Source organism: Athene cunicularia (genome assembly GCF_003259725.1).
Source record: "Athene cunicularia isolate RWA chromosome 2 unlocalized genomic scaffold, athCun1 chr2_part2, whole genome shotgun sequence".
In the NCBI taxonomy this organism is placed as follows: Eukaryota; Metazoa; Chordata; class Aves; order Strigiformes; family Strigidae; genus Athene; species Athene cunicularia.
Window position 1 is genome coordinate 6,952,707 of NW_020799096.1, and position 23,707 is coordinate 6,976,413.

General features: G+C 36.3%; 1 protein-coding gene across 1 annotated transcript in view; it reads left to right on the forward strand.

Moving 5' to 3' along the window:
- Positions 1 to 14,403: 14,403 nt before the first annotated feature.
- The window catches only part of NT5C3A (5'-nucleotidase, cytosolic IIIA), a 12,995-nt gene continuing 3,691 nt past the window's right edge, over positions 14,404 to 23,707 (forward strand). Inside the window, exons 1-5 of the mRNA XM_026843822.1 lie at positions 14,404 to 14,543; positions 14,857 to 15,032; positions 22,715 to 22,813; positions 23,235 to 23,394; positions 23,477 to 23,507. Coding sequence (XP_026699623.1) covers positions 14,931 to 15,032; positions 22,715 to 22,813; positions 23,235 to 23,394; positions 23,477 to 23,507 — 392 coding nt within the window. The 5' untranslated portion in view covers positions 14,404 to 14,543; positions 14,857 to 14,930. The remainder of the gene's footprint in view (positions 14,544 to 14,856; positions 15,033 to 22,714; positions 22,814 to 23,234; positions 23,395 to 23,476; positions 23,508 to 23,707) is intronic.

The following is a 23,707-nucleotide window of genomic DNA, read 5'->3' on the forward strand; positions in this document are numbered from 1 at the left end:
AAGAGACAGCCCTTCTCCTTCCCCGTCTCCTCAGGCCGGCGCTTCCCTGGTTGGCCGGCTGCCCCCGGTCACCCCCGTGGACGCAGGCCGATGTTCCCCCCCCGCCTCCTCAAGGCGCGGGCGGCCCGACCCCCGCCGCCCTCAAATACGGGCCCCTTGCCCAAAGCACGCGAGTCCCTTCTCCCATCCATCCATCCATCCATCCATCCATCCATCCATCCATCCATCCATCCATCCATCCATCCAGAGCCCGCTGCCGGCGGTTCGTCTGCTGCCTGACGCCAGAGGTTGAGATGGGTCTCCTCTCCAGATATGCGGGGCTGGCTGTGTCTTGTGCCCACTCCTTGAGGCGAAGGGGCCGAGGGAGGGATGCCGAGCCCGGTTTCTCCTCATAAGTACAAACGCGGGGGGCAGGTGCACCTGGGCCGCCACAGCATGATCCACTGGCACTAAAAGCGTCTGCTCTGCTCTGGCCTGGCCTGTCCGGCCCGTATGTACCTATGCTTAAAGCCAGAGGTTTTAGTGGTAATTTAAAAGTAGTAATTATGTAACCCTTTTAAAAGAAAAAGGGATAGGAGGGGTGTGTTCAGCCATCTGTTGCAAATAGGAAGCAATGTCTGTTGACAATTACTATAAAATGAAGATTGAGCTGTCTTACTGCCCTTGTTAAACTTGTTATTTCGGGTATTATTTAAATATCTGCTTATTAGTAACTGGATGGTAAAAGGTCTTAGTTTAGACAGTATGCTGATTATGTTGAAATCCTTAAAAATTTGAGTTTTGTGATTTGGACACCACTGTACCAAAGAACTGTTCTGAAGTCAAGTCACTTGATGTTAGCCAATGGATATTTTGTGATCTCCCCTGCAAAGCCTTAGTAATAGCTCAGATTTATTTTTTTAATTGCACATGGAAACATAGATTTTGCTAAGAACTGGGACTCTCTAAGTTGTGAGCCAACCCCTCACTTGGCCACGTGATGCAACACTTGCTGTTGGAAGTCATACAGTGCAGTTTGTGATAATGTGGAATTCTGCTGTGAGTTTTTACTAATCATAAAGTCATCATACTTACTGTTGAAAAAATATATGAATGCTGTTTATAGTCATCACTCACATCATTCAGCAATTTGGAGTGGGGTGTCTGGCTTTTTAGTTTCTGTGAGCCCACTTAAAACAGCTTGTGGGAGAGCAGAACATTTGGATTGACACTGTAGAGAGGCTTTAGATCTGTTTCTAAAAAAGGTCTCTGGATTCTATGGCAGGATTTTGGAAAACTGATTTGAAAACTTACAGTTGCATAACACTAGCTAACTATAAATTACTATTTTTTTTTTAATTCTAGAACTTACTTTAGAGTTATGTCAACAATAAAATAACAGCATTTAAAACCCTGATCATACAGACACTCAAAAGGCAGATCCAGTAGTTTCACCAGCTCCTATTCACAGTATCCCATTTGAGCTGTAGTTCAGAAAGTGCCTAATAATTGCTGAAGATGTATTTGTATTAACTTTCTGTACAGTGTTTAAATGGTGTTTTGACTGGGAAGACTTAGGCTTTTATCTTTGTTGCAAAGATTTTGCCTTTGGTATGGAATAAAAATCATTACACCGGTATTAAATTGATTTCTGGTAAGTTAATTTCTAAAGTATGTACTTCAGAAAATACTTTCAGAGCTGTGTTCTTGGACACAGATCCATGATCCTAAATAGATACTTCCAAAAATTCTGCTTTTATGATCAGAGCTTTTCTCAACTTTAAATTGCAAGGGAAAAATAAAGCTTGTTCAAAGTATGTCAGCCTTCTCATACAGAAACATTTTACCAGTTGGATGCAACACGTTAATACTACCCGCTCACTTAGAGAGCTAGCATTTCAACTGATATTCAAGCTGGCAGCCTCTTCAGCTAGCAAACATCTTTAGCTTGTCAGCTGCAAGTCTTCTTCCTTCCTCAGGGAGTATTTTCAGTGGACACGTATAACCAGGCTGTGAAATTTCTTTGAATTAAGTGAAATAGTTATGTTAACTTCATACCAAGAAGTTTAGTTCATCAAATAAGGGCGAAAATGTGTTTAAGTGCTGCATTCTAGAGAACTTCCTGAAATAGTTTTATCCACCAATGTAGATTTGATTCAGTGTTTGTCATTTACATGACACTGCATTTGGTTTAGTTTATCACAAGAGAGATGTTCCTTTGAGCTTCAAAGAGAAGGTGCTGTTTTCCAGTCTGTAGTTTAGTGTAAGGTAGGATGGTGTTGAGGAACAATGCTGCCTTACTGAAATGTATTTTTTCTAGTACATGAGTTGCTATACCAGCCTGGTATTCTGTGTTCGATTAAAAATACAGGCCTGTTCTGTATTTTCAGCAGATTTTTTAGTTCAAGTTTTCTTTGGGGAACATTACACTTTGGTTTCATACCCCCATTAGAGTCAGAATTGCCTTGATTTATAACTTCAATCAAAATCAGTAGGGAGCAGGCCTATTTATACCTTAGTTATGTGACTTTAATTCTCACCAATGAAATCTTCTTTCATTATAATTAACTGCAGCAGTAAGTTTCTTGACTTTTTTTCTTAGTTAAAATAATATTAGATAAATATAAGGCCCAAATGTAAGTAAAAACCTGACTTATAGCAGTGCTTAATGCTAAAAAGACAGTGACATTTACAAATCATATAGAATATCTACAAGACAAGTTAATGGCAGGGATTCTGATGCCAAGAATGTTTAATGTGAAGAAGAGTGGGAAAGATTCTCAAACACTGTGGAAGATATAAGGGTAACCATGTTTCCTTGTTGAATAGCAAAAGTCAAGGAATTCTTAAATATCTATCACACATTTTAGTAGATGAATTCTTTAGCAAAGTAGACTGCAACACAAATTTAAGCTTAATAAAGACACCATAAAATTACTGCATCTGGAAGCAAAGGTTTACATTTAGAATTAAAGTCTTAATATTGTGTCTTCATTGACCATCTAAAGTTTGCAAATAGCGAGTTTCCCTTAGGCACCGATAAATGTTAGACAAGGTTACTTTGGCTCCACTTCTGAAGAAACAGAGGTATTAATAGTAAATACATAGCCAGTCATGTGAAGTTTTACTCTGTGTGTCAGGAAACAATTACCTCCCAAAGCCTTCTGTATTACTCTGCACAGCCAAACTGTTGTTTCTGAAAAACTGTAAAAGTATTCCTATGGTTAGGTGAAGGTAAAAGTTAGCCACAAGGTTGCTAACTTTAATTTAAAGAGAAGGTTAATAATTAATTAGATTCTTAAAGTAACCTATTAGCTAATGTTTGATAGCTACTTTAAAAAGAGATTAAACCTTACAGTAACACTCAATCTTTTGGTTTTTTCAGGCCCCAGACAAGTTTGCAATGAAGTAGTGGATCCTTATAGAGCAAATCGAATTCTACTGACAGTAGACTTCAGTTTCTTGCTTCCTCTGTGTGAAGCCTTTTAGAAGCTCAGCAGAAAACTGGTGTGCACAAATTAGAGTGAAGAATGATGCCTAAGTCTTTTAAAAACACTCATCTGTAAGGAATAACCCATGCTAAATAAAATACGGGATTAATGGAAGAAAAATTGCTTAACTGGAGTAACAGTATTTTTTGTTGTTTGTCAGTTTCATAAATGAAGTTGTTAGAACCTTCCATTTCTTTCAGCATCTTGTTCCTCACTCTTTAGTTTTGGAGCTTTTTACTGTGTTTATTTTATAAGGATGAGAAACATAATAGAGCTGGTTGAAAACAGAATAGGAAAATACCTTAAAGTGAGACTTATTCTCTCAGATTTTGCAGAACAGTGGGCAGACGCTTAGTTACATTTGTCTATTTCACCATTCTGTCCCTGAAGTGAGAGGATCTCATTACCCAAAAAACATACTTTATATCAAATTTCAGTAACAGCAAAGTAAAAATCGACTTGAAAAGCAGTTTCTCATTTTACAGGACCTTTTCAACCAGCCATTGTCAAATGTCTCTGTCCAGTTTCCCTTTTAGTATGTTGAGAGGGGGAAAGAAATGCATGGATTTTTGTGCTATTAGAATTTATCTGGAGAGAAATAAGCAAATGAGTAAGAAGTGAGGTAATTGCTATTTATCTGCTTCCCTAAGGAAGAAAGGAATGTATTCTGTGATTCTGACTGCAATAGGGTTTGTGTGGGGAGATTTTTTATTATTTTCTTTCACTTGCCAGTCTCTGGTGAGACTGGCTTCTTGTTTCGTAGGGCATCAGAGCATTTGTGCCACAGATGAAGGATACAGACCTTTACAACTGGCAGCAATCACATACCACTCCACTTCTTTATTCTTGTCTTGTTGCTAGTAACTAGTTGTTAGAGAAACTGTGACATTACTCTGGCATGAGACATCGATGACCTCCCAGTGGAGAATAAAGGAGTATGTAGCATATATATTCAGGAATCTAAATGGCTAGTATGTGGAACACCTTCATACATACTTTTTCCTTTACAAAGATGAAGAAGAGTTTGAGCCTGAGAAAACTGGAATCAACAAAAGGGGAACAGAAGGAACATGGACTTTCTCTAACAATACCACTGCAGGACACTGTCACTTTTTGGGTATTGCAGTGATAATATTTAAAATGTCATTACCTTGAGAGCTGTCCAGTGATGTAATCCATGTGGGAATAATACTGTTCCGAAAGAATGGATATGAACCTAAGTAGTGAAAAGTGAAAGAACTCCTGAGACCTAATACTACCCCTGCCTACTGATGTGTGACTGAGAGCCCTTACATTACTAGCAACTAGAGTATTAGAATAATTTTTAGAATATTGTTAAAATTTTAAAACCAAGTTAAATGTGATATGAGGACTAGAGCTGTCATATAACTATTTCTATAAAACTTGGGTTTTGTTTAGACTCTATTCCTCAGTAGAAAAATCACATTGACAGTGATAAACACCAGCATTACTAAAACAAGGTTGTGTTGCCCACAGGCATTTTGCACAGATAATCATTAGATACATAATAACCCAGAACGTAGCTTGTAAAGCAAGTTTATACAGGCCAGGAAAAACATTTTAAGCATAGTTCATGTTGATACAATTTAGATACTAGTAATGGGTTTTTATTCTCACTGTAAAATAATCAGTTGGAAATTTAAAAAGTTTGGATCCTAGGAGAAGAAAAATTAATTCAGTTTCAGTTTTTTCTTCTAACACTGTTAAGAATCAAAATGTAGTCTACTGTATAGATCACACACATACTAATATTTTACTTTATTTAGTATAATAAGCTGATCCTACAATTTAACCATCTGAAGTACGTCTTAATTTTCTGAAATTGCTGCCTTTTTTTTAAAGTAGGTCTTGAAACATATATTCTTACAGAGAATGGGTATGTGAAGATCAATTAAGTCTTTAATTCTGTGTTAGTTTCTTTAGAACTCATTTATCCTAGTTATAACAGTTATCGAAACATGATGATGAACTACACCTGAAAATTGATCTCCAAGTAGTAGATATAAGTAAATGTCAGGAGACAACATATATTGTAAGTATAGTCTCAGAAGAGCTTGTTTACTACTTTTGTATAAAGTCTTTCTCCAAGACAGAAGAGCAGTCTTCCAGTGAATCATTCTGCTCTCAAATATTTTTGTCTTTTCATAAATGCTTGGTATGTTTGTCATATTTTTAAGTGATTTTTCTCCTCCTTGCAATAACTCGTGATTATTGGTTGAGCTATAATGGTATCTGTTCTATTAAACTCTTTTTACATATTAAGATCAATAGCAAATACTACAAGTATTAACCATATTACCTTTAACTGTCAAACAATATAAGCAGTAAGAAGGTTTTTTTAATTGTCTGAATACACATACCATTGCAAATTTGTTCATATTATGAATTAAATTTACATAGCATTTCAGCAGTCAGTCTTGAGTTAGCAAGAACTATCAACTTTTATAAAATATATCTAAATTGATCAGTATAGGCATTGAAGAGACCCGGGGCATAGATCCATGCATTTATAGGCAGGAGAATACTAGCTGTAAATTCAATAGCAATTTTAAATGTACCTGTAAAGGTTAAAATGTCACAGTTTGCATACGTTTTAAAATATCTGAAGTTAGTTCCTTAAAAAAAAAAAAAAAAAAGAATAGCAGCCTCTTACCTTTTTTTTTTTAACTTGAATTAATTGCATAATGCAAAATACATAATCTTTTTCTGTGTTGGCTAGTTTCAATTCATAATAGCCTTCAACCATGATCCCCCTTTCTTCCTTCCACGTGTGAATATGCAAGCCTATTTTGTGCAGGTATACTAGGGTATACTCTCCACTTAATGCTGTAATTTGGTGCATTTGTCAGATGGTAAGTAATTTTCAGGATTCACATTTTAGCTAGGTGAGCTGCAGCAAGCAGTGTAGAGCAGCAGGTGGCACTAGTGTGAATTTTTTATCTGTGTGCAGGCAGATATCTGAAGAGAATATACTCTGTAACCAACCTGTCAGTCCCACAATGACTGGTATTTTTGGGCTACTACCTGACTCCAGGTCAGATACATAACAGCTGAACTGCTCCTGCATGCAGAGGGCTTGGAGTAGCAGCTGTGTCTCTGCTGCCTGTCAGATGCTCAGCACTGAAATTTGGCTGGTCCCATGACATTCTTAAGTGCAAATGAGATGCAGGAATAGCTCACAACTGGTCTTCCTGGCCTCCTTTCCTGACCAGCATGCAAAGAGATACAAGGCCAGGTAAGACTAGGCAAGAGAGTTGGCTAAATAATACTGTCATGGAAGATGTGGAAAATAAAAGTTAGGATGTGAAGTCTAACTTTTCCCCTGTCCTTCTTGCAGTCACGTTACTGTGCAGCAGTTGATCTGTAGTGACTATTTCTTCCTGAGGGAGAGATCTGCGTGTAGCAGTTGTGTTGACCAGTTGCTGGAGGTCAGCTGCTTCCCCTTACCCAAACATAATCAATCACCAGTGGTCAGCTGCTGTAAAACATCAGAGATCTTACGATGATTGCAGTAGGCAGATTTTTAGTCCCATGTCAATCATGCAGCAGCTTGACTGGCACTGAGCCATTAAGTTGGAATCTGTGGCTGTTGTGTTGGTCACCTCTATCTTAGGTTATTTGTTTGAAGTTTCTGACTGTTTAAGAAAAAAAAAATCAGTACTTATTGAAACTCCACTGGATTTTTCTAATTTGGTTAATCCTTACATCAATAGAGTGTTTTACCTGAATGTAAAAAAAAAAAATGAGGCATTTTTCAATACAAGTGGACATATGCTTAAGGGTGCAGCACACAGGTCAAAGAAGACACTGTGTTTAAATACTATATTCTTTTTGTTCAGTATCACCACAAAAGAATACAGAACTGCACTGACTCATTTCAGACAATGACAAAATTAATTTGAATAACTATTTAATAAACATAACAATATGATGTCCTATATCACTTCCCAAGGGCAAATACACAGAGATTCAAGAAATAAGGAGCATCCAATGGCATATGTGAATGGATCCAGCAGTCAGAAACACCCATAAAACAATGAGACGTGGAGGCAAAACAATCCATCATGCCTCAAGTCATCATGCTGCTTATTACCTTTAAAGTGAGTGTATGGTAGCTGTATTTCATCTTTAGGTTTAAAGGATTATTTTTTCAACAAGTTCAAAGAGATCCTAACAGTTAAAAACTTTTTTAGTCTCAATGTGTAACTTTAATTGGAATATACATTTAGCACTACATTCTTCCATCAGAATTGTAGTGTCTGGTAATGCATTGTAGATTAAACTTTGTCCTGCTGACTTTGCTTTCAAACTGGGTCCCGCAACTCCACTATTCAAGGGTCAGAGTTTATTTGATCTAGATACAGCATTCTTAGGCTTAGTGAAAAAAATCTAAGCAGGTGTTTTTTTCTTAGAAGCAGATAAGAGAAGAAGAGAATCAGCAGCAACTGCTTCAGTCCAGGCCTTGGGCTGAATGCAAATTCCATTTGAGAGTGTTACATGGGAAGCTTCTAGGGAAACAAGCATTTGGTTCTTTCAGTGCAGGTGCATATAGACATATAAAGGATATTTAGTTATAAAAAGTACACATGCAAATGTACAGTTTGGGGAGAAAATAATATAGGTCATCAGAATTATGTTATTATACAAGGTGAGCTTTTGCACACCTGGTAGCTAATGAAGAATTTACAAATACACCACAGTATCTACATACTGCCAGTTCTTAGAATTCTATACTGTTTGCCTAGATATTTTGAAGAAGGATTAGTTGTGCCAACAACCTCACCTGTAAGCATTCTTTCAGTAAGCATGAGATTCTGTGTAACATGAGAGGGAAGAGGATCTTTCAGATAGCCAGACTCTAACATCTATCCTGTTACCATAGCAGTATTAACAGAAGATAAGAGTACCAAATTCAAAAATTCTAATTTGTCAAAAATGAATTTTCTGTATCTATACTTGAAATTGAATGGAAGCACAATCGTGAAGAGCAAATGTCGTCACATGTTAGAAACAGGGAATGTTGACTTACCTTCCATGAAAGGTCTTGCCTGATACAGGTAGTACCATCTGTCTAGCAGTGGTCTATAGCAGACCCAGGGAAAGCGTAAGAATGGGGTAAATTGTCATTGGGGTTTTTTTCCAGAATGATTTCCCAGCCTCCAGCAGCTTGTATTTCAGAGACAGTGTCTGTAATTTAAGATGAGCTTTTTTTAATGCTGTTATGCAGTACCATTTTAGGACTGTGTAAATTTACAGTATCACCAGAAACAAATTCCACATCTCACTACTTTATTGTGTGACCTGTAGCTGACTCCTTTCATTTGTTTTGACTTTGCCTCCCGTTAATTTTAGTTGATGACCTCTACCTCTTACACTATCTGTAAGAGATAGTGAACAGTCTTTCCCTATTAACCTTTTCTGTGCCATCCAGTCATTTATTTTCTAGGCTGAAGAATTCTGTTATATTCAATTGTTCACTGTATGGAAGCTTTTCATATCATGGCTCATCCTTTCTGCCCTTCTTAGGAACTTTTCCAGCTCAGCTCTATCCCCTGTAGGGTAGGGAAACTGGAACTGGATTTGGTATTTAAGTTGCAAGTGCCTAATAGATTTATAAAGCAGACTATCCAGAAAGCATTGGTACGAATAGGCACCAGTGAAATGTAAGTATGAAGGCCAAGAAAAAAGGCTCAGTTTTCTTCTGCCCTGCATTGAGTTGAGTGTCACAGCCTTGATGTCTTCTTTCAATTATGGTGCTTTAGAAGCTATTTGTAAAATCTAAGTATAATATAATAACTTCTTAGTATTGATCTGAGCTTGCTTACATTTAGAATATTTTTATATTCTTTTTTTGGCAAGGAGAGGAGAGGAATGGTTAAGAAAAAAAACATCAGATTAAATCCTGGCTCAGGTAGGATATAATTTACAGACTGGTATTTCCCGTGGCTACTGACTGAAGATCACTTGATCATTTCTAGATACTCACTGATTACTAAACAATACATAATATTTTTAACCTATCAGTTTCAAAGATTAATTCTCTCCAGAGTGAGGAAGTAGGAGCAAAACACAGAGATGAGTTGATTCCCCTAACATACAATCAGAGGCAAAAGTGCCTGCCCTGAGCTGTATTAATTCAAACCCAGAATCTTCAGAACTGGTTCTGTATGGTTTGTACCTCATATATTCTCTCAGTAGAAGACTAAATTTTTGCCTGAAGTAATAACTGACAGGAGGACATCACATGAAATAGTGGAAACTGAGGCTCTAGTTACTAATAGTCCTTTGTAGACTTCTACAGAGGATTTGAAATATTGCATAAAGTTTTGACTTCTATTGCCACAGTTGTTACAGTTCTGAGTTTTATAATATATAATGATACCTTTATCACCAACAGAGATCTCTGCTTTTAGAGTGCTTTTCTAAGCACAAGAGGAAGGTGCCTAAAGGATAATGATGCTGCAGTATCTTTTATTCTCTCATCTGAACAAGCAATGTCATGTACAGTTGCAAGTCATGGCTTCCTGCATGTTTTAAATTGATGCTAAAACTCTATTCATTTTAGATTTCCAGAACTGCAGAAACTGGTTTAAAAAAAAAAAAAATAAAACACAAAAACTCCTATTTCTGACCTCATAGACTTTCATAGAGTAACCACCATGAGAGATCACTAAACCAGAATAATTTATCTCACTGCATGACTTTAACATAAGCTAATCATTGTTCTTGTCCACTACTTAAAAACTTTGCTTAGTCCAAATGAAACTGGTGATCTACTCCATGCTCAAAACAAGCGCACTCAACTTGCTGAATGAAAATATGTCTTTATGTAGCCTTATTTTTTTAATGAATAACAGTGGTTTTATTGAGATATCATTTTTCAGTGAGTATGACATCATAGTGATTGTTGTATTAAGCACAAGAATAAATACTTAAGTTTAGCTGTTCTTTATACATTTGAGTGTATGTGTTAGCACTAATAACTTTATGTGTTCAAAACAGCCATAAATGGCCAGACTATAGATGATCACCAGTTTTATCTTGTAAAGATTGATCTCTGATCAGATCTAGAAAATCTCTGTCAAATAAAGTTGCTAAATATGTCTTGTGATACAATGTTTACCTCCTCTAATGGGTTTGGTGCATGCATTTATTTCTGCCTTTTTAAAATATGATAGCTGAGTAGACAAAACAAATTCTCAGCTAAAATGGTACTGCTGCGTCTTATAAAACCCTCAGGTTATCTTAGCATATGTCTTCACTGGATTTATCACAGTTTAATGAATTCAGTCTTTAATGTGTTCTTAGCACTTTTCCATAGAAGTGCTGTTCAAGCTTTTTTCTGTTTAAAGAATCTCTTACATTCCTCATGAATAATCTCTATAATACACACACACTCTTTCCTATACAAATAGTATTTCTGTATTGTATCATACCAGCTGTAAATATGGCTAGTATTTTTTTTACACCTAACCTGTACTGAAAAAATAAGTGGTATCCAAAACTCCTGCAAGGCATCCTTCTAAAACTTTATTTAGCCTAGCTTCATCAAACTGAACGTTTATCTTATTTTCTTTGTAATTGTCATTTACAAATATAAAAAGCTATTGGTGGAACCAGTATGCTGTTCATTAACTCGGTTCCCTAGGACGCGAATAAAAATCATGTTTGAATTAAATTATGTTGGTTCCTTTCTTCTGTTTGGTTTGGTAATTGCGTGCTAAGGTTCAGTTAGCTTTCCCTGTCTTGTGGAGATTGTATCAAGTAGTCTGCTTTGGAAAATATCAACTAAGTAGACTTATTACAAAAGCAAAATTAGAAAACAAATACAGTTGCTTAATGTTTCAAATTGATCCCAGTAATAAAGGTACTGCTCAAGTAAAGTTGGGCAATATGCTAAATATATGGGGATATATTCAAAGTTGTTCAGTTGTAGTAGGCTCACTAAACAAGAATAACAGTTAATAAGCTAATGAAAAGCCACTAGCTAATGTTTATAATGTAGACAGGATTCAGTCACCTCTAATTTTTGTAGCAAATATTCTAATGAACAGAAATTACTCTTAAATATTACCTCTTTCTTGATCTTTAAAAGCTGACATAAGTTTTGTTGAAGTATTCAACTTTTTACTTTAAAAAAAAATCAGCTTATTTGCTTACATAATTTCTGTGCTGTGTTCATTTCTTTCCACAAAGGGGTGCAACCTAGGGCAGAGGTATGTAAGGTACCAGTAGAACCAGTTTTTCATTGCTTCACACTAAAAACTTCCAGGGCTTCGTACTCTTTGGGAGCATCCTGAATCTCTACAAACGTAACACACCACCATATAAAGTTGAACCTTTCCCTGGCTTTACATGAATGACAAATCATGTAACGTTTTAAGTGTTTTTCTTTTCTCTCTCTCTCTCTCTCTCTCTCGTTTTCTGCGTAGAATATTCTGCAGTTGAGATATGGCCCTCAGCCAACAAGAAGAGATTAAAATAGAACCTATCTGTTGAAACAGCTATACCTCTTTAGTTTGTGGTTCTCAAAATATATTTGAATGACCTTCGGTATTGTGAGAGTAAAAATGTCATGCTGGACTTTGTTTCTCTGTCTTCAGAAGGCCTAATTTTATTTAATTTTAATTAATTTTAATTTTATTTCTCTGTCTTTAGAAGGCCTAATGTTAATTAATCTCTTAGCAGAAGTGAAACACTATAAACAATGCTCAACTGATTCAAAGTAGCAGTAACAGCATGGTCAGTAGTAACTATTGTAATTAAAGTGTTTGACACAAAGGTTTCTTAGAGTTGCAAAGACAGACTTGTTTTGTACATGAGGAGTTTCATATACAGCATTTTCATTAAAGTGAAAGTACATTGTTGTTAGAGATACAGTAGATGTCTTTCTAAGAATTGGGAGTTGGCTGTATTAATGTTTACAGAAATTTTGCTCACGTCATGTTCTAGCTCATTCACTAACACCATGATCATTCACTTAAAATGCTTTCTATTTAGTTTGGTACACAAAAAAATTAGTCTGTAAGTTGGACTTAGTTTCTGCAACTATTTTCTTCAATCTTAAATCGTACATAAATTTAAAAAACAAAAAAAAAAAAACAACCTCTCTTTTTGTTTCCCCAACTTCCATAAAGAGAAAGCTGACTTTCTTTAAGTTCTTGATAGCATTAGAATTAATTTTCTCACTGAATCACACAAGAAATACCAGAATATCAACAGGCCAGCCCCATTACATCCTGGTCTCACCTATGAGGTTCACAAGGCTAATTTATATCAGTACCGTTGTCACCTTTGAAATAAATAAAAGCTCAGACAGGTACTTTGCAAATCAAATGTATGAAGTGATGCCTTTATCTGAACTACATGATTCATCTAGCAAGTATATTTTAACTTCATTGTTCATAGGATTTTTCGAAAACTGGAAATCCAGCACTGACATAAGCTACAGCTTTTTACTGTGCAAGTAATTCGTATTTATTCAAGATACTACATTATACATAGCTTTCCAAAACATTAATATGGAGATATTATTACCCAAAATCATGCTAACTATAATAAAATACTATAATGTTCCTTGTATGTTACCTATTACAACAGCGTATAAACCTATGAATCCTGGCACATACCAATGCCAAGTAAGTTCAATTTACTGTGTATAGTTTTTGCAGGGATTATGTTATGTTTTGAACATAGTGTTTTGCTGCTTCAGGATACAGCCGACCTTAATATGTACATTTTAGGGGATTTTGTTCAATTCTGAGAGGATGAGTGTTGATGAAAGTTGTATGTTTTGTATCAGCTGAAGTATTCACTAGTTGTTCCATTGGGTCAAAACCCAGAGAGGACAACTGAAAAAAATGAAAGTACTCTGCGTAGGTCAGAGTCTGAGGAATCCTGACGGAGTATATACTGCCCTACAGTTCGAATGCGGACACAAAACATACGGATTCACTGTAGCATTCAGAAGAAGTTTACTGATTTTTTTTTTTTTTTAATGTAGAAAAACAGCACATCCTTCTTAAAAGGAAATTTTCATAAGTAATGAATTTCTAGCATCCTGGAAATGTGGGAGGTGTTCTATAGCATTATGGGTTTTGTATGTGCTACATTACTAACCTGCCCTTGCTTCAGTTCTGTCAATTGCACTGGTCACATTCATGGCCATGTATGAATTGGCCCAATGTTTGTAGTTAGTTCTGGTAGTCTGAAATAATGATCATAAACCTAAGGTTGAGCATAAATTATGGGATAGTAGAGGGAAGCTTGCACCATTGTTACAGCAAGAGTTAACTTCACATGAAACTTCCCAGCATTTACACAACTTCAAAGTGTAAATAGGATTAGACAATACTTCCTTCATCCTGTCACAGTAAAAAAGATGCCTTTTAAATACATCTTGTGTGTCACCTAGTTACTGTCTGATCAGGCAACATGCCTAATGACAAACTTCTGAGAGCATGTTGAGTTGCCTTGTGTCTCAATAAATCCTGACAGACGAGCCTTCTTGATCTCCTGTTTCAGTATCACATAGATAATTAAAGTCAAAGCAAAGATTAATTAATTAATCTGCTGCTTCTACACAAATAAATATGTGCTCCCTTGTAAATATTAATGAGACCATGTCAGTGAGATATAAGAAATTTGTGGAGCTCTGCAACGGGAAATCCTACAATACTTGGAAAGATTTTTGTAAAAGGGTTAAAAACTAACAAAGTAGTAAACTTCTGCTTTGAAAAACAAGCACCTGCCCCTGTTAGAGCAGCCCAAATTTGCCTGCTGCATCCATGAAAGCTGTTCATTCAGGGAAGGTCAAAGGTTTTGTTGTTGGTACACCAGCTGATCATCTGTAAGCCTGTCAGGCTGTAGTGCTGAGCATAACAAACTGCTGTGCATTGCTGATGTGCGTCACAGGACCCTGGGGTTTTGCACGGGGATTAGTCAGGCTGTATTTGGAAACGCCCTCAACTGCACCTTGTGCTGCTATATTAGTGTTTCTCAAGCAAGAGGAATTTTCTTTTGCTTCTGCAGCTGCTCCTGCAAAACCCTCTGGTAAGTGTGCACAGCTTCTGTCAATAGTACCGACTGTCTTCTGCCTGCATTTTTAAGCCAAGGTTATAAGCCGAGGCATTGCTTAACAGTTGTTTATTGTGACAAGCTATATTTTTAAAATAAAATTCTGATCTCACAGAATTGGCAACAGCATCGAAGGAATAAATATATTTACCAGTTTTTATTGAATAGGTTAATTCATCTTAATGTTCCTCTGCTTTTAAATAAGTATCAGAGTAGTCTTAAGTGTGGATGGATATTTTCATAGTGCTGTAGCTACGTACCATGCATGTCTGCTTTTATTTCTGTACAGCAGAACAGCAAAGACCACATCATAGAGCAGACCAATTCTTAAAAGGATTTGGTTGGGTTTTTTTGGCAGCCTGTATGCGAGCCCTGTGTCTCTGGACTCTGCTTGCCACCTATGCTGTTGCAGTAGGACAAAATCAAGGACAGAAGAATCAGGAGTGCCCTAAACTCAACGCACAGGTACTCTCCTTTAAAAGCACAAAAGGAAACACTGTTGTCATGTTTTCTGTGAAAGCTCTCTCTCTCCAGATTTTTTGATGTGGGTTTTTTTTTCCCCAAACTAAATATCAATCCAGCACATTAAGTGTAAAAAGATGTAAATAATTAAACAAAATAAACCAGGAAAAATTACCTTTAGTATGCATCCTATTCCATTTCTTAAAATAGCTTAGGTAATGAAGCAGCTTCCAGTTATTTCATGTAACATGTGCTGGGTATCTGTTTTGTAACATGTTATCAGGCAAATGTGAAGACACTCAATGTTCTATTGTTTCATTTTCATATAATATTTACCTGTTTACTTTTTAGGTAAGTAGTCTTAAGGCTATTTCTTTGCAAATTTACAACTCAGTAATTACTAGTTACTAGGGATTTCTTACCATATTTCAGTTTACATCATATGAATGTAAAACATATGATGGTTTGGAGTTTGGTAATTAAATAATAATTTAATAATTGGTAATAAAAATAAATTAATAAATATCTGTCCTGAGCTCAGGTTATGCTAGCAGACTGCACAACCACTAAGTGCAGTTCTCCTGACTAGCAGCACATAATGGAGTGACTGATGTGACGACAATCATGTCCAGTAGCTTTTAATGTTCCTGTCTAAAAGATAAACCTACCAACAGCTGGGGCTGCTAAGAGAAACCTCTGTTACACTCATGGATCAAAATTCAAATTGTCTAAATTAAAGCCAATCTTGCTTTATACCTATATGAGCGTATGAGCACAAGTAGCTATCTATCAGCATATACAGATGGAGGAAGAGATATGCACACTCCCATTCTGTGGTTTTTCTTATGGCTCCTCTGCTTCTTGCAATTCATACATTGCAAATAGCAGAAGTTACATGAAGAAGCTTGTTTTCAAATATTTTTTGTAAGCTTTGTTTTCTGGAATAAGTAGGTAAAAGTAATGTTCTGTAACAACACAAAGAAAAGGGCAGATGAAAAGAAGATGTAAATGTAAATTAAGAAATGTGCCCCTTTTGTTTATAATTTCACCAAACTGTTACTTTCTGCCACCAAGAACACTGAAACCAAGATGCCATGTCCTGCCTTTTTTGGTAGATGTCCATAAGTAAGTAAATGCGATAGCTAGTCTCAGACCTTGGAATTGGGCATCTGCAGTTCCCAAAATAAATGTCATTTATTCTTGGTTTATACTGTTTTAACTGGAAACTGTCACCGTAGACTAGAAATAAGACGTAGAAATAATTGAATCCTATCCATTTTATCACTTTGATTTGCATTTTCCTTGTTCAGAGGTAACATTAATGGTTCTCTCTCCTTGCCAGCCCACGTTTGTGTGTGCTCTGTATCAAAAGTTAATAGGTTTGGAACCTATATAGTCTATGGCAGGTTTACCAACAAAGTAGAAAAAAAGAATTTTTTTTATAATTGAAATTCAGGTACTGTCAGTAGTATTATGGCTAGTTCTTATTCATTGTCTTACTACTTTTATGACATCACGGTCATGTGAAATTTTGTGGAACATTTTTAATATGTTTATAAGTGCAAGAACAGATGTTATTATTCAGAATTACTGACACCTAAAAAATTACTCTGTCAATCCTTGAGAATTATAGAGAAGTTCCCTTTAAAATTTTATCCACCCATAATGCAGGGTGTTTTCTCAACAGTAATTTTTGGGAGGCATCCATACTGGATTAGTCTTTGTAATATAAGAAAACTTTGTATTTGCCAAGTAGTATAAGCTTACAGGGTATCAGTATAAAAATACTTTGCCCCATTTTCTTATGTCATAGAATGGTTTGGATTGGAAGGGACCTTAAAGATCAGTCAGTTCCAACCCCTTGCCATGGGCAGGGAAACCCTGCACTAGCCCAGGTTGCCCAAAGCCCCGTCCAGCCTGGCCTTGGACACTGCCACGGAGGGGGCAGCCACAGCTTCTCTGGGGAACCTGTGCCAGGGCCTCACCATCCTCACAGGAAAGAATTGCCTCCTTACATCTAATCTAAATCTCCCCTCTTTCAATTTAAAACTGTTACCCCTCATCCTATCCCTATACTCCCTGATAGAGTCCCTTCCCAGCTTTCCTGTAGGCCCCCTTTAGGCACTGGAAGGCCACTATAATGTCTCCCCAGAGCCTTCTCTTCTGCAGGCTGAACACCCCCAACTCTCCCAGCCTGTCTTCACAGGGGAGGCGCTCCAGCCCCCTGATCACCCTCATGGCCTCCTCTGGACAGACTTCAGCAGGTCCATGTTTTTCCCATGCTGGGGGCCCCAGAGCTAGACACAGAACTGCAGGTGGGGTCTCATGAGAGTGGAGCAGAGGAGGAGAATCGTCTCCCTTGACCTGCTGGTCACACTTCTCTTTGATGCAGCCCAGAGTATGGTTGGCTGTCTGGGCTGCAAGCCACACAGCTTGCTGTCGTCGGCGAGCTCGCTGAGGGTGCACTCAATCCCACTGCCCATGTCACCAACAAAGATGTTAAACAGCGCTGGTCCCAATACTGACCCCTGAGGAATGTCACCTGTCACTGATCTCCATGGTCAAAGCAAACATCTCCTTGGTCAAAGTGTTACTTAGCAGACTTATGATGATAACTTAAACATTTCTGATTATTACTAGTAATATTTCAGGCTACATACGTAGATTTGATTGTGAAATGAGCAAGTGATTCATCAGCTCATCCATCCCAATTTAAAATTATGGATAGTGAAAACAACAGAAGGTCCCACAGTCTCCTTTGTATGAAGTTTCCTTTCTTTGTTGGACTTTTTTTTTTTTTTTTTTTTTAAATCATAGGGACTTACATGGTTGTTTTACTGGATAGGGGGAGGGAAGTAACTACTCCACCTCCAGCACTCCGTAGATTCAAAAGTTCAGTATAATCTTAACTCCGGAATTTAACATTACACCTCATGCACACAATCAGTTACTAATTTCCTAGGATACCTGACTGGACATGCTTACTATGGCAGATGTGAATTCACTTAGATACCTGCCTTTCATTTTGCTGATTATCACCAACTCTTGTTCTATAATCAAACTGATGCACCATGCACTAAGATATACACTGTCTCAGATACTAAGAAAAAAAAAAATATATATAAGCAGCACCCAGATAGAACATAAAAGCAGCTCTGTTTGCACTCCTGCTATCCAATTGTATATAAGAAACTTTATTTCAAAACTAGAATTCAATATGGTCTTTAAAGTAAATACTTTTCCTCTTTATTTAACCCAGCTACACAGATGCATGTCTCATGTACTAAATAGACATAATTTTCAGAACTACCCTTGTTGTAAATGACCCATTCTGTGGTTTGTAGCACTGGGGGATTTCCAAACCTGTGTGAATCCATTACTGTCCATTCATCAAGGTATGACTATCACATTGTTAGCTACAAAAAAATTTCCTACATCCTTATTCTAGTTACTTGCTATCACAAACAAGCAGATCTTTTTTTCCTTTTCATAAATCCAATCAAGCTCAATCTTTAAAATAATCTTTTTCAATTCTGTTGTACTGGCTCCTCTTTGAAGGCTCCTTAAAAATGTCAAGAGACTAGAAATTTAAATGTATTTATGGCCAGTGTATATGCCAACCACAAATTTCCTTTGGGAGTTGCCATCTTTTAACATGTGTTTTACAAGAGATACCGGCCTCTGAGCTAGTAACATATAGATGTCCTTGGTAAGAAAACAGAACTCATATTTTCATAAAATGACAGAATAAAGAGGGACACTTAAGTGATTCAGTAGGGTATACTTTCAGATGTCACAAGGAAATATAAATTCCTTTTTGTGTGCTTATATGGCTTTAGTTCTGTATGTAGAAGCTCCTTGCTCTGAAAAGCTTTTCTGCATTTGTTGTAATAAATGCTGTGGAGACTTCTGTTTGACTGTTTCTCCGTACGTGTTCTTCGCAGTCAAACGGTGCATCAGAATTTTGGGCCTTTTGTGTATACTCACTTGGCTCCTAGAGCTTTCTTAAACAATTAATAGAAACACAAATTTATCAAATTGACTGAACTTTTCTTACTAGCATTTTTTCACTCTTTGTTCTTTCATCTGTCTTATCAGTTCTTTCCAACTTGAATCGGCTTGTCTCTTTCAACTCTTGAAGAATGGCGAATACACAACAAAAAAACACAGCTAGACTGGGCAGAAGTGTAAGATGTTGAAGGAGACAGTGTGCCAGAAAACTGGTACTGCTTATTAGACAGTTTAATTTATTTCTAATATAATAATGATAAATCCAAAATAAAAGAATTGCTACTTGATGTTCATTTGCAGATAACAAGAAACTAGTGATGGGGACAGTGGCTATTTCAACTAACTGTATTTGTCTGAGGCTTTATCAGATGCTGTATCCATTAATGAGGCCTTGGTTTTGCCTATGAAAACACCCGTGAGGTTGAAATTGTCTGGATTATACTCACTGCAGAAGACTTCAAGGTTTTTTTCCCCCAAAAATTAAAATACTCTTCAACTGACTTCAATTCTTGTGTAAAAATGAAAGATTTATTTGAAACAAATAAACCTTAACAACTGATCTTGAATAGGAATATCAGTTTGCAACATCAAAGCAGGAAGCTTTCATCATACTTAAAATCTTAAGCAATGTCTTGTTTTAACATCATCTACTAAAGCAATTACTAAGGAGGTTATTCCTCAGGTTGTTTCAGAAACTTACAAAAGGCCTCAATCTGAAATGAAACAGAAGCAAGCAAACAGCTTTCCTCATACAGTCTCTCCCTCTGATCTCTCCATCTCCCCCAACATCTGTTCTGTTTATATGTTATATTAGGAAGTTTATTGCTTAGTATCTAAGTAAAACGAATAATGTTTGAACTACTTCTTACAAAAGCACACATTTAGATTTCACTTTAATTTTTTTATTCCAAGTCAAAAATGCATATATAATTTGCCTCCTGAAAGCCAAAGGAATTAAATAAGTCCGTTTACAGGGGAAAGAATTAAAAAACTGTCAAATTGCTTTATCTTTCACTACAGAGAAAAAATGCTGTATACCCACCAAAAAGGCAGTATGGTTACATGTGTTTACCAGCACTATATAACGTAGAAAAGAAGTACCATAAAATATCTTTTAAGTGTTACAGGTTGATAACGTTTTATCTCATGAAGATAGATCTGCTGATACTTTGAGTAAATAGAAATGCTTTCTAAATGTATTTCTTGAAAGATTAGCAAATTTAATAGATATTTTTCAATAATTTTATTTTTTTGTTAACAATCATTAGCTTTCTCAATGGTTCTCAGCCTGGGATGTAGCTGACCACTGGAACCCAATCCTAATGTATCTTTTTTGAATTTACTGTGCTAATAAAAGTAGCAAGGCACTGCAACCACACAGAGAACAACTATCTTGGTTTAGGAGGTACCACTTCTACAGAAAACGTCTTTGCTATGGGATGGCAAAGGAAAACCGTAAATCTTCCAAACTAAGTGAAATGAATCCAGTTTGCTTCTTGATGACACTTATAAGCAAAGAAGTAGTAAATACCCTGTCATGACTTAAGAATTTTTGGCAAGATATTCTGGCCTAAGTGAAACTTTTTGGATAGGTGGAGTACCTTGTAAAATTATCAGAGACTCATGATTAGGGTTTTAGAAGGTTTTCTGTTTTCTGTTTTGACTAGTGTCTTCAACAGTATCAGCCAGAAAGTAGCAGTTAGCATGCTGGAGATTAGAAATATTTGTTATATTGAAAAATAGCAGCACTGACGTAGAAGAAAAGATATAATCCTGCAAGACTAAACATAAAATTTAGCACTTTGTGCAACTACCTGTTTCCACATGGGAGTAACTTTGAAGAATATTTGGTCGTTACTAACTGAATTTGAATTATGATCACCATATTACTTCTAACAAAATAAGCACATTCAAACATATATGCAAAGACATTATCTGAAGACACAGGCCAAAGCAGCCCTTCAGAGCAGAGCAGGAAGATTATATCCACTGTTATGTATGCTGTGTTTCAAGAACATATGGTGCAAATGGATGGGCCAGGACAACATCAAGAATTTTCAGAGGTTTAGATATCCATGCTCTGCAAAAGAAAGCTGAAGAAACTGGGGTTCTTTAATTCAGGAAGAAGGGAGAAATATCCAGTGAGCCCCCGTGAAAAAGAATACTTTCCTCCAAGTTGAATGACCTAAAATAACAGTAAGGAAGGTCAAATAGAGATTAAGCAAACTTTTCTGAATATAAAGATAGTTGAGCACTAAAATACATGGTTGAGGAAAGTGATGAATAGGTGAGTGGAGGTTTTGAAGAATGGGTTAGACAAGTATCTGCTGAGAATCACGTAGCTGTAATGATGTAGTTTGCTCCTACGTGAGGGCAAAGTGGACTAGAGCCGATATTTAAAGGTACCTCCATCATCTTCTTTTCCCTGACACACAAGTGGCTCTTCCATTATAAAAACATGTGTTTGCAAGACTTTAAAATGTCATATTTTTCTTAAATAATAACCTAATTGCAATCTGACTGCAAGTCAGTTGTTACTAATAAATAAAAAGCTTAGCAGCATCAAGAACGGGAAGAAAGAGTGTTGTGTGACTAACAATTGGTGGTATGAGAACTCTGGTTCCAGAAATGTGTCTGGACATAGAAGCTACTTTTTTTTTCTTTTTTAAATTTATTTTGATTAACTAATTGCAACAAAGATTACACATTAGGTATAAGGAAAGCTGAATGATGAGAATGTAAAAAAAGTAATTCCTTACACTTCATCATCTCTGAAGTTCTGTATGTAGAAAAAGTTTACTCCTCATAAATGCCTATGTAGACAGATTGCAAATGTCTGACGCTTTTGCTTTCTAAAGGGTCCATACATGATTATAAAGGAAGGAAATATGTACTAGATTGGGAAATCTCTGTCAACAAGTTGTTCTTTTTACCATTTCTGCAAGGTTGAAGAGAAACTAGAGTAAGCAAGGGCTTGGGCGGGGGGGGGTATTGTTTCAGGAGGGGTGGAGTTTTTTCTTTTTTACTAAATTCAGCATTTATCATAATATTCAAGAAATACTCTTCATTCAAAATGAATATGTGGTGTGATAGCATGTGCTATTTCAAAAGTGCAGCAAAATAGGTAATGGAAAATGATTGATGGATTAGCTAGGAAGCAGGAATTACTATAGTGCTCTGTTGTATTGGAGGACTCAGTTGACACATACGACATCTCAACAAAACAACAGGTGTCCAAAATCAGCCTGTCTTCTTTATCTGTGTTGAAACTTCAAGGGCATATTAATTGTACAAAGAGCTAGTTTTAAGGTTCACCATCTCCCAGTGACATACTTGAACAACAAGGTGATCCCATATGTCCTGTTTCTATGTATCTTCTTATTTCCCACAAATACAATTATCTTTTCCGTGAGCGTCTACTTACTGAATAATTTGATATTAGGAAAGGGAATGAAAGCAGGTACTGAAAGCGAACAGAACTGTGTGCAGTCATCAGTAGTACACCCAGAGTATTTTGTTTCTTCTCACTCTTAACTTGCCTTCCTGTCCTGAGCATGTCTTAGTCATGTGAAACTGTTTCTAGATGCAGAGCTTCTAATCCCATGGACAGCAGGCATTACCTAGTAAGTTTTTATCTGTAAGTATATTTCTGTCTTTGTTCATATTCTTCATAGATGCCAGAATTTCAGAAGAAGACTGTCCATATTAAGGACCCAGGGAGAGTAGAGGAGATTATTTGTGGCCTCATCAAAGGTGGAGCTGCCAAACTTCAGGTAAAGATAGTAGGAGGTATAACCAGTTTGGAATGAAAGCAATCATATGATTTTTTGCTCTGTGCCAAAAATTCTAAGAATATTTATAATAGAAATCAGCCTTCGAGTAACTTCCAAAACTTGGACATCTGATAACTCTTTTAATAGCCCTTGTTGATTCAACTGTAATTCAGCCAGACACTAGTTAATTAAATTATATAAACATATAATCTTAGTAATTTCAGGAATTAGAAAAACAGTTTTGTCAGAATAAAGTTATTCTTATAGGAGATTCTGGCTTACAAGGGTTCAATAAAGTAGGGAGTTTTCTGTGATACACATGCTACTCAACCGCAACTATTGATCATTCAGAACTTCTAGCCATCCTTTATTTTGTCCCTCCGTGTTGTAAGACAGTTTTGCTTTTTCTTTCTTTAAATAGATTATTACAGATTTTGATATGACATTAAGTAGATTTTCCTGCAATGGAAAAAGATGTCCAACTTGTCATAGTGAGTACTTTTTTTTTTTTTTTTTTAATATGGATTGGTTTGTTCACTCCCTTTTAGTTTTCCTACATTTTAATTTTCTATCCAATTTATACTCTTGAGATTTCATAGTGCCTTGTTACCTAACCTAATGAAAAAGTATTATAGTGAGTGTCTATATGTGGTTTATGTATAGATGTTTTAATCACAATCTGTGTGAAAATCAGGCAAGCTGTCATTCACAAAAAACTAAGTTCTGAACTATAAAATGTTACTGGCTAGCTATGGTAGGCTTGAATTATTTTTTAAGAGCTCATAATAGTCCTGACACCTTCTAAGACCCAGACAGTAAACTCTTTGGAATTTTTGACATTTTATCCTGTAGCCTTTTAGAACAATCAAAAAAAAAAAAAAAAAAAAAAAAAAT